Here is a 15,368-nt window from a genome sequence, read left to right as displayed (position 1 = left end):
TAAATTAGTATTTGTACCTTGGTTGTTTACTGCTGATTATTAAAGGTTTGACAGGATCTGTTGGAACTTAAAGATTTTTCTCCGTAACTTTAGGTGTTTTATTTATCCGTACAATCTAAAGTTTTGCAGAATGCAAAAGCTATCGAGAGGTTGTAACATCGTACTTTAATTAGATTATTCCTTCATGTGTACTCTGCCTCAAGGCCGGTTCTCAGCTCATTCCTTGCTCATACTTCATCCTGAGCTATTTCTTTTGGCAGATTTTGTCAATGGGGTTTACCATTGCTTTCCACACTTGGGGACAGAGAGTGGAGACAGGTCACCTTAGCCAGAATAGGAATCAAATGTGTGCTGCTGGTGCTAATCGGAACTATACACTGGTTAACTGAGTTATGCTGCCCCCCCCCCCCCCTCCCTCACAATAATCCTCATATAGACCTGGATAATAATTGTGTAAAGAACAAAGAAGGGAGAAGAGTTTCTAAGGTGTGGTCAGGGTATTTTTATACACCAGTATATTTTCAGCCTAACAAGAGTCGAGACTTTCTGGATCTCGTACCAGGGAATGAAGGGGGGGGCAGTGGTCAAGTGTCAGGAGGGGGCTATTTAGGGGATAGTCTCACAAGGTTTGGGTTGGCTATGGAAAAAGACAAGGAACAATTCATAGTAAAAATAATCAACTGGAGGAGGGCCATGTCAATGAGATGAGAAGTGATCTAGGTAAATTGGAATCAAAGATTGGCAGGCAAAACTGTAATAGGCTGCCTTTTTATTTTATCCATTGGACATGGACATGGCTGGATGGGCATTTATTAGAAGGGTTTGGAAGGCCATTTCAGATGGCAGCTAAAAGTCAACCACATTGCTGTGGGTCTGGAGTCACGTGTAGGCCAGACCAGGTAAGGATGGGAGATTTCCTTCCCTGAAGGACATTGTTGAGCCAGGTGGGTTTTTACCACAATCAACAAGGGTTTCATGGTCATTAATTTCAGATATTTTATTAAATTCACATTTCAGTGTCTGACATACTGTTATCCAAACCTGGGACGCCAGAGAATTACCCTAGATTACATCCAATGACTAGTACTAATCCGTCATCTCCTCCCTGGAGAACAAAATAGGTAGCATAAACCAAACAAAGAATGGATAGGACAAATGTCAAGTTGATAGTACAAGTGAGTACCAGGCTGAGTATAGAAACTTCAGAGGAGAAGTGAAAAAGGAATTAAGAGCATCAAAGCAAGTATGAGTAAAGACTGGCAGTCAAGATGAAAGTGAATCTAAAAGTCCTCTACAGCCCTGTAAATATCTAAAGGGTCATAAAATGAGGAGGACGGCTGATTAGAGACCAAAATGTTGAGTTATGCATGAACCCGGGGGGGGGGGGGGGGGGGGGGGGGGGGGAGGTAAGGGCATGGCTGAGATATTAAATGAGTATTCTGCATCTGTCTTTATCCTGGAAGGAGATGTTGCCAAACGCAAAGTTAAAGAGGAGGCAGTTGAGATACAAGATGGACTAAAATCAATAAAGAGGAAGGATGGGTTGGCTGTACGAGAGAATGCAATCAGATGTATTAGAGCAGTGCATCTCAAACTATCTGATGTGGTGTACCGGCAGTTTTTTTTTTTCAATGTGCCAGGGACCGGTAAGCGAAACAAGCCAATCCAGGATTACTGTCTCTTTCTTTTCTGGAAACACTCCAAGTACCGGCAGACGATGGCTCGAGTACCGGCACCGGTACTCGTACCACACTTTGAGAAGCACTGTATTAGAGGATACTGAGAGAGGTAAGGTTGGAAATTACAGTGGCCCTGACCATAACGTTCCAAATTTCCTTCGTTATGAGGTAGTGCCAAAGAACTGAAATGTTCAAAAAAGGGTGTAAAGATAAATCAACAGCTACAGGCCAGTCAGTTTAACCTTGAACCCCACGTCCCATGAATGGATAATAATAAAAAAGGTGATTGGTAAAGGAACCAGAGAGGATATGAGAAAAGGAGTTTGTGAGTGGTTGGGATCTGGACTGCATTTCCTGAGAAGGTGATTGTGGTAGGTTCAATCATGGCTTTCAAAGGGGAATTAGATCATTCTTGGACAAGGAAAAAATGGGCAAGGTGACAGGAATGGGCAGAGGAATGAGACTACTTGAGGTCCTCTTACAGAGAGCTGGCAGGGCCACAATGGCCTTCTTCTGTGCTGCAACCATTCTATGATTCTATTTGATATATGTGTTACTGTTCCTGAACACCAGTTATAAGCAGTTTAAAATGCTTTGTCAAAACCTTCCATTTTATGTGTCAAATGATGATGCAATTTGCCTTTGACACATAAACTAATTCTGAGCTCAGGGAGCTACCGGTAAATTTAAACGCTGTGAGATTACAGTTCAGTTCAGGCAACTGTGATTTAGTTTGAGTGGATCAGCCGACTGTTGTAATATTAACTTCGATACTTATGTTGGAATCCACAGTTACCTCAGTAGGAAATCACTGGGCAGCAGTCCAGGGTCAGTGGTATTTACACTGCTGCAGACCTCTGAGGTTTTAAACTTAATTATGCATGCGGTGAGAGTTGACAATCCTGGTGTCTTTTTTTTTAAATTGGAAACAAGATAGGACGTCAAGGCTCCTTCCAAAGTGAGACAAAACACTGTTTAATGTTGCAATCTGAAACCAACAGTGAGAAGGATGAGTTTGTTGCAAGATTAGGAGAGGCTGTGAAGGCTGTTTCCAGAATTATTGGGACCCTTTTCAAGGAAGCATGCGGGAGGCCTACTTGCAATGATTTCTATGCATGTAGGCTGCCTTAGAATTTCTTATTCGGTGGAAGTCATCGGTTACTTAAATTAGTCAGCAACTTGAAAATTCCCCCAAAACGCCTTTCTGATGAATGCTGTAGTTATGTTGCAATAATTTTCATTTTTAGCTGATGTAGATCTTTACAGGGACCCTAAAATAAAGCAGTAGCTTTCAATGCAATCACGCCCCTCTAAAAGCGGAGTTTACATGGTGGAATAAGGCCTTGCGCAGATTCGCATTAACGTGAACGTGGCAGTATAAATGGAGCATTAGCTAAAATTAAATCTGCACTCTGGAGATGGGAGATTCTGAGCCTGAGTAAAATTGCTGCCGACAAGTTCCTTGAGTCCACAAGGCCACGAATAATTTAGTGCAATTGTTAATTAAAACCACGCACAGATAGAGTGGCTGCAAACGGAGCCCACCGAAAATAGCTGGCAAGATGTGGAAAATCTGCATCTCGCCATCTACCCTGTGGCTCCCAAAAGCTCCTGCCGAACTGTTGTTGCTGTGTTAAAGAGCAAAGATGTGTCGAAGGCGGTGGAACCTTCAAACAAGATTAGGCATTCCTGCAACAGAAATCTTTTTGCGTCCAGTACATGCATAACATTTCGCACTGTTGGGAGTTTCTTGGGAATAGTTTTACAACACTAAACCCTACTGCAAACACTACGAAAAGGTGGCTGGGTGGGGGTGTGCAAGCTCTTTTGTTATATTTATTCCGTACACGTCCCAGTGTGTCAAAACCACGCAAGAACTTGCAAGAAGCCTCGGAATCAGACTAATACTCTTTATTACATGAACTAATCCCCTTCAAATCCGACTTGAAATAATGTTTATCTTTTGCCAGCTTAATTCCCTAGCCTGAAATCCCCGGGTCAGTCCCAGCATCAGATATTGTGCCATTTCGACATCCTCTTTTCAAGATTGCCGCCTTCACCCAAATTACATCAAACCCCGCAAGTTATTACCTGGGAATGTGTGAGGGGCATCGAGAACGCTCAAATCTTATTCTGTGGAAAATTGTGCGAATTTCTTCACTCCGTGCCTATCTCAAGTTGGGAAGCTATGATGTGAAATCACATTTCTTAAGCTATAGATAGTAAACATATAGTCGCCTAGGTTACTGGAACGCGCTTGGTGCCTCTATCACTGAGAACAAAGTAAAATCCAATCCAACTAGATTTGCATTTAATCTTTCAATCTTGATCAGATCTGCGCCCGTTAGTTTTTTGCTCAAATATGATCATATTTGGATTTTAAAGTGTTGGTGATAATGGTTCAGAATGATTAGTGTTACTGTGATACAACATTAAACGTGAACTTATATGAATGCTGGCTTCTGGATTATTTGTAGTTTGGAATGAATATGTACTATTATAATGTCGAATATTTTAGAGACAATTATGGAGAATTATACTTCACATGTAACAAATAACCTGCACTTTAGCGAAAACATTGAAGTGTATGCTAACTTAAAAACACACTTCGACACTTCAAGTGTCACAACAGGAGGATCTAGAGTCTTGAAAGTAAAGTATTGTCCATTTGGGATTACTTACATAATGTGGGGACCCACACTGTTTTAGTCGCCGCATCTATTAAGATACCGGGAGTAACTGGGGTTACTTTGGCCTAATTAAATTCTCCCCGCCATATACAGGACTTTTTTTTCTGACTCTCTTCACTAGAATTTGGACCCTGTCGCACTCAGCTTTGTAGGGTCCGCTTTGGTGTCTCAATAAACTGATCCTTCAGCTCTCGGGTGGCGTCATTCACCTCGTATTGCCGAGAGACTGGCATGGTTACAAAATGGGGAATGGCGGTAGCAGCTATTTTTTAAAATATGTATTTGCTCGGATATGGTTTTATTCCGCAATTTATCGACGCCCAACTCCCGCCCTGTCCCGCGGATCGCGCGACATTTAGTTTATTGTGTAAACCCGGGAACTTGAACAGACAACCAGGCTGCACAAAGAAAGTGCGCCAGAATAATCTAATACTGCAACATCTTACATTATTTATTTGGAACGTTCCCTGGTGATATAGACACCCTATTCAATTGTAGAGTAGATAAGGGTTGTTGTTTTTCCTACAAAGAGTTACAGTTGATTTATTTTTAAATAGCTAATAGCGCAATTCCAAACTTGATTCTGTTAAAAGAATAATTCTGAAGAGGCCTAGCAGGAACTAGCAAAGATGCTGCACCAGGTTTTCCTGAAACTTCTCTGCTTTATTTTTTTTTGGTGGGGGGGTCGAGAGGGATAAGCGACAGTAATGTGGTTCGATTTGGAACTTGTGATTTTTGATCCAGTATTTGATTCCATCACAGAAGATTGTACGAAGTACGTTGCCAGTGAAGCTTTAGCGCATCGCGACTCTTTTTAAATGTGTGCGTGTTTTACGCGGCGGCCGTCGTTAAATCTCAAAAGCGAATCTGTGTGAGTCCTTTTAAATTGATTAGTAGAAAATCTGCTCTTTGCAGAATCTTAAAGTAAATGCACGTGTTCGCTCTCCAACGCCGCAACTTTCTTTACATGCAGGGACAAAGGGGAACTCCTCTCCTAATTCTGTCCTCCCTGTTTTATTCTAATGAACAGTATACAAGCAGTGCTGTCAGCCCTAATTAGTAGCCAACAACGGGGGAAAGTTGTCGCTTTGCTTCTCTGGTATATACGCGCACAATGAACGTTCATTGAGCTTTAACCTGCTATGAATAATTCGCTTGGCATTTCGCCAATTAGGAACATTTTGCAGCCTGGCAAAACGTACTTTTAAACTTCAGGGACTGCCAACTCCAAGCTTGGATCAAGGCGCATTTTGGGCAAATGTGGAATGGAATCACAATTGTAAAATATTTCACCGGGTCTATCAATTAGTGCTGCGGAAGAAGATTTCTGATTCTTGATGGGTGTGCTAACAAATTTGAAAATTGGTTCTATTGTACTTATTCCTTGCCTGAGAATTCAGGGATCCGCCAAAACTGCCAGGCATTTCGAAATCGTTAGAATGTCCCCCCTCCCCCCACCCCAACATTGAACTTTTTTTTTAATGTGAACTCTTAAAAAATATTTCTCACAAGGACAAAATATCTGTGTAGCGCTTCAGCGATTTGTGTAATTAATTTAATTGCATCAAACATACCTTCGTTTTAAATAGGTCACGGTGATTCTGCCGTTTTCACAATCATCACGTTACATGGGTTTGACAAGTGTAATTTATTCATATTTCACAGCACGAACAAATTAAAGCTGGTTGGGGAGGGAGGGAAGGAAGGAGGGAAGGAGAACTCTAATGTAAACAAGTAGAATCATCTGTGTGAAACGCAAAATAGTTTTGAATCAAAGAGTAAACTGTAACCAGAGTCCTCCACTGGAAACTGTATAAAGCAGGGAGAGATATGTGTGGCAGGATATCAAGTGCTTTAATATTTTTAAGGTATATTTCGTATAACGGCCCAACGGCCTCCCCTGATTCTTGGACATGACTTCTCACTCGACTTAGAGCAAATAAGTTCGTGCAAGGGGGGAGGAAAAATCGATTGGAAGCGACATGTCTGACATTTCACCAGCCTGGTGCTTGTCCCCTGGTTTACGTCGAAGCGCATTCGTTCGAAAAGTCAAACGCCATGTGTGCTCGGGAAGAAACGGCTCCTGTTTCATCTCCAGTGTATTGTCAAGTCACTAGTGCAGAAAATAACGGAGTTGTGCAGCATCCAATTGCTTCGCGCCATTCTGTCCTAAATAAACCTGGTTGTGTTTTAAAAAAGCACACACAGCGAATAATTAGAAGGTGCAAGAAATCGACAAAGACCTCCGAAGCGTTTTTGAGAACTTTGTAATTACGCATGTGATGTTTACCAAATATCTCAGTGGACCAGACCAATAGCCTACTTATCGAATTATAAATTAAAAATATGAGATGATATAAAGGTTAGATTATTTTTAACAATCATCCAATGGCGAAGCGAGCTATCCCCCCCCCCCCCCCCCCTCCAAAAAAAAACAAGCCAGTCACTTTGGAAGGAACTATCAACCTCAGGAAGGCTCAGCAACATTTAGGCCTATTTCTGTCAGCACTGGAATACATAAATATTTGCAAATATCAGCAGATTTATCAAGTAAAATATTGTACTGAATCCTACAGTGCATTTTGCCAGAGGACATTATATCGACGCAAAGGTCCAAACGATGTCCCCGAATTGGGAGGTTTGGGGTTACGGGTGTGGGCAGTGGGAAGTATTAACTTTCACTTACCTCACCTCTTCAGCACAGCTCTGAAGGCGGTCCTCACTTTCCCTTCTTGGTGCAGCAGACACGTTTCGCTAATATCTGCCGATCCTGAATCAGATTTCACGTTTCTCAAAAACCCTAAAAAAAACACACACACGATCCGTTTTACAACACGTTTACGTCCAATGATCACATTATTCGAGAATACACACACACACTGATCTAGATAGGTAAGATGCACATTGTGTGACTCTAATTAGTTAATCATGTGTTTGGCTACACTAGGACAATGTGACAAATCACAAAATAACACAGCAGTTTGTAAAATCTGTGTGCCGCAGTGTTCAGTATGAAGCGGGTGGTTCTGCCTGACTGATGTGCGATTTCCAAGTATGTTCCCTGTTACAGTCACCAGGTAAGAGAAGCAAAATGTTGGGATAATTAACATCTTGGAAATAACACAATAGATAGGCTGAGGGGAAAGTGAGTGGCTGGGTGGATATGAGATTGTTACTGTATTGCTTTTCAGTTGTAATTTTGACCATTTTAAGACACAGCTGGAGCGACAGGGGACACAGTGAATGTTCGGGTACCTTCAGTCCCTGGTGTATACTGGCAGTTGTCTAGTGCAGAGTAGGAAGCACAGTGTAGCTGGCCAGTGGCTACAAGCGTTTGCAAATTGAGTGCAGAAGTTCTCAGAATGCGGGCTGCGTGTGAGGAGTCTCGGAGTGAAATTATATCATCGACCTGGTTCACCGAGCCTTGGGTCGGCCTGACCTCTGCGCAGTACCTCACTGTCCGGGCCTGGCCACTCTGACACCCCGCCAGAGGACTGGAGGAGGCCGTGTGCGCCAGAGACCAAATCCTCGGCCTGTCCACTGTCCCAAAGCGCTGCAGGAGACTGCTCTCCGCCACAGACACAGGCGTTCTGTCCGTTCTCGTTTCTGGGAGGTCGGACCTGAGGGTGGAATGGTTGATCGGGATGGAGAAGTTGTGCTGATTGCTTCGAGGCGACACACTGCAGTCACTTCCCTCACACTCCACCAAACTTCGCCTCGGACCGATCTCACTTGGCGCCTTTTCTTGGTTGCTGCCAAGTTTCCCCAAATCATCATCTTCCAAAACGTCCAGATCACTCAGCCCCAACTCTTTGTCATCTCTGTATTCTTTCTCATCTGTGTGCACATTTTAAAGAGATTAGCATTTCATTCTGTGATTTATTTGACTATTTCTAACATTCCCACTTTTGAGGTGTCCCTTTCAATTGCCAAATTTGAGAGCAAACCTGAACAATGACCCCCCCCCCCCACACACACACACACACACATAATGTGGTAAGGGATGGCACATGGGCTTATCAAGATTCAGATATCAAAAGGGAATCAACTTTGCTCATATACTGATGATATGTTGGTATTTTCTGTTAGATATCTGAGTCCCTTCAAAATCGCCATCTTCCACCCAGTTATGGTTTTTTTCAGTTATTGAACAATATAATTACATTTACTCAAGACAATCTACGTTGTTGCAGGCAGTGCCCAATGAATACATTCCAGTGAGTTTGCAAACATGAGAGAGGTCCCCCACCTTTGTGCATGCTATCTGCTCCATATTCCTCGTCCTTTTTCTCGCTCCCCTCATTCTTGTCCTCGCCTCCTTTGTTTCTGGGTGACCAGGTCATTTTGTTCTCTTTCTTCAGCCTCCGCCTGGCGTTGGCGAACCAGGTGGACACTTGGGTCAGAGTCATTTTGGTGATGATGGCTAGCATGATCTTCTCGCCTTTGGTGGGGTACGGGTTCTTCCGGTGCTCGAACAGCCAGGTCTTCAGCGTGCTCGTGGTTTCCCGCGTCGCATTCTTGCGTCGGCTACTGCCGTTGAAGTCCACCGTGCCACATCTGCAAAGACCGAGAAGTTCAAGGCCAATAGTAAATCACCCCTTAACTTGGCGGGGGGGGGGGGGGGGGTAGAACACAGGTTGATAGCAGTGAGGAGCTGGTCAAACCCCAAATGCATCGCACTCATCACAATAAAATAAAACCATTTTCCTTTTATTTTGAAGGGGGTGGGGTGATTTATTTGACCAGAGGACATACCTGTCATACTGGTACTGCCCCAAGGAGTGATCGTACGGGTAGTAGGCAGCTGGCGGAGCCATTCCCGTGTGCAAACTCCCAGTGCCATCTTTCATATCGTACTGTGGATTCTGTAGGAGGGAGGCATGGAGGAAGAGAACACACAAAATAGTCAGAAGTTTAAAAGAAAACAGAGTTCACACATGGGCGGATTCAGCAGATTAAACGCTAGAAAGGAACGGTGTTGGACTGAAGCCATCTCCGTGGCCGTTACTCACCAGCGAGGAGTAGAGAGCAGGAGAGTCTGTGCTGTATGTAAGGTAGTTCCCATAGCCCTGGCTGGCTGCACTTGCATAGGGAGTGCTGCTGTACATACCCAGCGCCGCGGCAGCTGCGTTAATCTCCGTCCTGGCGTTGGCCAGCAGTCTGTTATCATAGGAAGTAGGGCAGCAAATTGCAGCCTGGGCCGGCCCGGCGGAGCCCTCAGACACAGATCTGGAGCCGACTTCACAACACGCCGTGCTGGGACTGGCTGACACGAAAAACTGGACGGGGAAGAAGAACGAAAAGGGGGGGAACCGTCATTTGAGCGCAACACGGATCAACAAATCAAACATTATTTAAGAGTAGGGGAAATGCAGAGGTGGATAGACGCAGCATTCGAAATGCTTTGAACCCAAATACATTGAAAGTAGACGACCAAAGCAGCAAAAAGTGGGATGCCAACTGGAAAAAGAATTTACGTGACACCGTTATGCGGTGGAATTGTAGAAATATGACAGTGTAAATAATTAAGGGAACAGGGCAGAAGAACGTCAATGTGGAATGCCTGGCGATGCATGCCTAAGAGGAAGATAAAAGTATTGAAAGGCACAAACACGTGCAGGAAAATACGAAAAGGCAATAAGAAATGAGAAATAATGATTGTGCGAATCATGATGAAAGAGTACGGTCTGGAAATTTGGATCGGTGTTGGGGAAGGAGTAGAAAGCAATAAACTGCAACCAAACTCACAAGAAATCGCGAGCAGTGGGAGGAAACTATGTCATCAGTACAGTGCAGGGCAAATGAATAATGTTTCAAGATGGTCAGGGAACCTAATGCAGAAATAATCTTACATAGTACAGACATTGTGGGACATGTTGTAGGTGTGAGATTGAAGTGAAGAAGTTAATAATAATGAGTGACGGTGTTTTGCAGAACATTTTTGCCAAATGCATACTGAACAATAAGAGGACCAAATGAATAATCAAATATGAAAATTGCGACTGCAATAGAGTTGCGGGGGAGGGGGGAGCGGAAGGGGATTGGTATAAGGTATTGTAAAGTGAACGTGAAACAGACCCCCCCCCCCCCCCCTCCAAAAAAAATAATACTAACGAGCGATAGAATACAGGACAAGTCAAGAGTTGCAGGTTCAACGAATGTCCTGGCTTGTCACTCTTACCTGTGAAGTGGCGTTGTAGGGGTATCCGAACTGGGGGAACGACATCCCCGCGCGTTTCGCGACCACAGGAAATATTTCTTTCTGATTGATTGCGACCAGGAAAAAAAAGAACCTAATTCTAAATGCGCCTTCTTGCAGAGAAATGTACAGGCATGGCCTGCAGCATAATAATAAATGATTCCACTTAGAAGTGGGCAGGTGGGGGCAGGCGCCGTCACTGGCACTTCAGAGCTTACCGGTGTTCATCTCAAGGCACCATTATCGATTATAGTTAGGGTTAAACAAAAAGGACACAACGGAAGTGCTGCCAGATCGAGAGGCTGCTGCTGGTAGAATTTGCCTCTCTTCGGCATTTCATCGCTGGGAAGAGTCTCAAAGTGACGTCACATTAATCCCGAGCCGACAGGACAGAAAGGATATCACAGTGTCTTTGCCAATCGTATTTAACATCTAATATTCTTAGGATGCATTCTACACTTGTTCTAATGTTTGCAGCCTGCTTCCTGATATTCACCCATCTGCCCCTCAAGCACTCTGGGAGCCTTCGTTGTCACTTTACAAGTTCCCCCCCAAACAAATATATATGTGTATGATGCACAGAAATGTAAAGGTCACAGCGACAACAATGTCGAGGGACCCTCGGCGAATGAAAAGGTGGTTCATCGCCTCCGAAGGTTCAAGAACTGGAAATGTCCCTCCTCGGGTCTCTAACCCAACGCACAGGGGATCAGTACATCTGGACATCTCTCACTAAAACTTCATCGCAATGGAACTAGTTAAAACATCTCTTCTGTGCAACATCACATCTTCACATGTAGTCACTTTCAATGTCATTTCAGCACTCAGTTTCTAATCACCCCAATCCCTTATTGTTTTGAGACAATCAAATTCGCAGTGGGAGAACGGGGTGTCACCATCTTTATGAAGCAATATTACTCCCCTGAAAAATAATAATCTTACTTAGTATTAGTTTGAATCGGGATGAATATATACAGTCCGGCTGACGTATTACATAATGTGGACTACATGCCGAACTCCTAATTTGGACCAGGGCAGCAGATACCTGGGCACCCACCAGCCGGAGGTTCCCCACCAAGCCACTCACCACCCTGACTTGGAAACACATCGGCCCTTCCTTCACTGTCACTGGGTCAAAATCCTGAAAATCCCTCCCTAACAGCGCAAGGGGTGTACCTACGCTTCAGGGACTGCAGCTGTTCCAGAAGGCAGCTCACCGCCACCTTCTCAAGGGCGACTAGGGACGGGGCAACAAATGCAACTCTAACCAGCGACTCCCACGTCCCGTAAATGGATTTTAAAAATAATAATGGGTTCATTTGCTGCCAGACCATGGCACGTCTTTTTGTCCCCTTCCCGGCGAATTGGGGGGACAAATTTCGAAAGACGTCAAACGGAATGAAAATCAGAGCGGAGATGCAGTAAATTAAAGTGCAAGTTGACACAGAACAGGCGAGGGAGGTGTGCAGTTACCCAGGAGGCGACTGTTTAACCTCTTTCAGCAGTTAATAATCAGGAGTTTTTTTGGGGGTGGGGGGGTCCTCCAGGGACTCCTTCCCTCTCAAACCGTCCGATCCATGGCCAAAGGGCCAGTCACTAATTAATGACGATGATGTATCCATTTTTCTCTATTAGAGCCAGAATGGTCCCCAAAGAAATGAATAGATGGCTTTGACAGGTCAATGGTGGGTGATTGATGGCTGCCTTGAGACTAGCGTGCCCATTACGCGCAATGCGTAATTGCATCAATTAACAAATGGAAATTGGGGACTTGTTTAACCAACGACTTACAGCGGGGGTAGAAAAAAAAACAGCCTTTCGGCTCCCATCCACCAAAGTTTTTTCGCTCGTCACTCGGAGCTATCTGTTCTGCTCTAATTATGGCCGGCGAGAATAACGACTTGGGAAAAAATGTTTCAATTAATGAAAGTGCTGTAGGCTTTTACGTGAGGTGTAAGGTCGCCTGGATATCCATCATCTTCAAACTTTTACACCGACTTGCGACCCTGAAAACGCGCACATTTCGGGGACCATTTCTATTGGAACGAACAATAGACCCCGGCCCATATTGCAAGCAGCATCGGTGGCCCCTCCTCTCCCCATCTCGCAGTTTCTTTGCTCTTTCAACTGTTTATCTGCCAAATGCTATTTTCCGAGGCCCGGAACATTTATTTTCTTTGGGGGGGGGGGGGGGGGGCAGCTGTCAGTGACCAATGGGTTAAATCTCCCCTTTGCAAACCCCAGTTTTTAACACAAACCGATATCTACCTGCACCGACTGCCTGTTTTAATCCACTTCATTCCTCCAGTTTAATCCACCTAAAATAACATGTTATTGATGATTAAACTCCGTTGTAAAACTTTCACCAGCGAAACGGGACACTTCTGCAGTCAACACACCACAGCTATTTATTTCTAAGCAGAGTTTAGGGGGTAAATAAGTCACTGGCGCCGGGACGGTGCTAGGTATTTGTTATTTTGCCCGTCCCGAGGTGCTGTTAAATCCGTTCAATGCGCCTTATCGCTTGGCGGGTCGCGCTGGTGAAGTGTTGTCCCCCCCTCCCCCGTGTCTGCTTATTATTAACAGCCCCTGTGGAGCGCCACCCGCAGTAATTACCAGCTTCCTCTAACAGTGGCGCAAGTGAGCTGCTGCACAACAACAATGCGGTGGCCAAATGTCTGATCCGATCAAAGAGCAGGGGGTGGGAACTCCAGCACCGCTCTTTCAGGGGGTTTACAAGTAGATCAAGCTCCAATTAATTGCCCTCCAAATATCATAACGACCGCTTCGGTTCTTTACCGAGTGCATTGTAATAAATCAATTTGGCAAGGAATATTTGCAATTTATGGTGGTTTCTCCACCGTCAAACAAATCACCCCTATGAAGCTATTTATTAGGTGTTCCCCAAATGGATGAGGTCAACAACAGCAACGACTTGCACTTGCCTAGCGCCCTCAGTGTAAGAAAAAGTCCCAATGTCTCAAATAAAGGTAATCAGATAGCATCTGACACCAAACTCAAAGAGGGTGACCCAGGAGGTCAGGGAGTTGGGAGCTCAGTCTGCAAGGAGAAGTGCGGAGGCGGAGCGAACAGTTTCCAGGGATCAGTGAAGCTGTACATCGTAAACATCTGGAAATAAACAGAAGGAGTGTTTTGGCCTGGTTTCACATACGCCCACACACGAATGGCCATCGGAGGATTCTAATATTCAAAAGAAAGAAAACGATCCCCTTCTGTGAGAAAGGGCGAGAGAAAGTCCCAAGGAAGCGGAAGAGAAGAGCTGCTGACTGGTGCTGTCAGAACACAGTCACATTGATGTTCAACGCGAACCGACGCTAAAACTAGGATAGTTTGTTTGAACTTGGCCTTAGATCAAAAGTAGGATTAGCAAAACCCATTAGACCAAACAGATGCAGCTGTTGATGTAAATAAAGGCAAAATGCTACGGGTGCTGGAAAACTGAAATGAAAACAAAGTGCTTGCAAAACGCAGCAGGTCTAGCAGCATGTGGGGAGGGAGGAACAGAGGAACAGCAGTGTTTGCAATCTCCAACAGCCTGAAGAGTCTTATTCGACCGGAACTCTGTTCCTCACTCCACCCATGCTTCCAGACCTGTAGTGTTAGAGGGACTTCTTCATTCATATTTTGCTTTGATTATTTTGCCCCTATTCTACGAGAATCCTCTTTAAATTCCTCTTCGTGGCGCAACCACAACTTTTAAAATAATGCACGTTCCATTTTCTCTTAACATTTGCGGCGCACATCAACAACAATTACATCATGAATAACTTTATTTACAGATTGCGTTGTTCAATTCAGGAAAACAAATCGTTACTGAATCGAATGAACCTTATCATTTGTTTTGCGGCAGTGTTTAAAACAATTCTGGCCAGAGGCACAATGGGGGTGAATACACAACGGCACGGGCCACGCTAGTGTGTTATTAGTTAATAAGTAACAGAGATGTCGCGCACATTACCTGAAGGTGTGGTCCATGCTCATGTCACTCTCAGATGCTGCACATCTTGGAGAGAGCGTTTGAATGCATAAGTGCAACATGGACAGGCTTTGCATAATTTATGTTGACCAGTTGCGGCAAAGCAGGAGTGAGTTCAAATGTTTCAAAAGGGAAATGAATGTCACTTTTTTTAATAACTCCACTTCGAATTTCCGTCACATTGCGACCTGTCCACCGATCGTGTCAGCTGGCTTAATCGATTATCTGAATCACTCGTACTACCTGGAGATGAAGTCTGAGAAAGCAGACGCGCTCCCCATACCTACTCAATGCTCAATGTCCGTTTCTGTGTGACAAACCAATTGGAATCACAAGGGCGCCGAGCACTTGGAGTCGCAGTGACAAAGAGCGCCAGCAAGAATGTCCAATGAACACGTTTGCTCGATTATAATCATTATTACTTCGGAATTGCAACTTTGAATTTCTAGGAGACAAACAAGGTTTGGATTCCTTGTTATTAACCTTTTAACACGCTGCCTCTTCTTCTGAACACTTGCAAAGTTTTATTTCAATATTGCAGTTCACTGCGGCAATGGGGAAGTGAGCAAGCATGTCTGTTTAATAAGAGTAAGAAGTCTTACAACACCAGGTTAAAGTCCAACAGGTTTGTTTCAAACACTAGCTTTCGGAGCGCAGCTCCTTCCTCAGGTGAAGGAGCAGTGCTCCGAAAGCTAGTGTTGAAACAAACCTGTTGGACTTTAACCTGGTGTTGTAAGACTTCTTACTGTGCTCAGCCCAGGCCAACGCCGGCATCTCCACATCATGTTTAATAAGAAATAGCG

The 15,368-nt window shown here is 44.4% G+C and overlaps 1 protein-coding gene across 5 annotated transcripts; it reads right to left on the bottom strand.

The window, feature by feature from the left end:
• Positions 1 to 5,910: 5,910 nt before the first annotated feature.
• Positions 5,911 to 14,876, bottom strand: irx6a (iroquois homeobox 6a). 5 transcript variants are annotated; one of them, XM_038806741.1, is made up of 7 exons: positions 14,548 to 14,876; positions 9,382 to 9,648; positions 9,125 to 9,234; positions 8,619 to 8,926; positions 7,625 to 8,206; positions 7,061 to 7,169; positions 5,911 to 6,548 (listed from the first exon to the last, which is right to left on the bottom strand). In XM_038806741.1, the coding sequence occupies exons 2-7, from the start codon at positions 9,475 to 9,477 to the stop codon at positions 6,539 to 6,541; spliced, it is 1,215 nt and encodes a 404-aa protein (XP_038662669.1). In that variant the 5' UTR covers positions 9,478 to 9,648; positions 14,548 to 14,876; the 3' UTR covers positions 5,911 to 6,538. The 5 variants fall into 5 exon arrangements, with proteins under 5 accessions (XP_038662669.1, XP_038662667.1, XP_038662668.1 ...); XM_038806739.1 differs by lacking the exon at positions 14,548 to 14,876 and adding an exon at positions 10,551 to 12,687; XM_038806740.1 differs by lacking the exon at positions 14,548 to 14,876 and adding an exon at positions 10,551 to 12,685 and having other exon boundaries at positions 7,056 to 7,169.
• Positions 14,877 to 15,368: the final 492 nt, after the last annotated feature.

The sequence above is a fragment of the Scyliorhinus canicula genome, chromosome 9, assembly GCF_902713615.1.
Source record: "Scyliorhinus canicula chromosome 9, sScyCan1.1, whole genome shotgun sequence".
Classification (NCBI taxonomy): domain Eukaryota; kingdom Metazoa; phylum Chordata; class Chondrichthyes; order Carcharhiniformes; family Scyliorhinidae; genus Scyliorhinus; species Scyliorhinus canicula.
The sequence above is the reverse complement of the archived record's forward strand: the minus strand, read 5'-3'. Positions and strand labels throughout refer to the sequence as shown.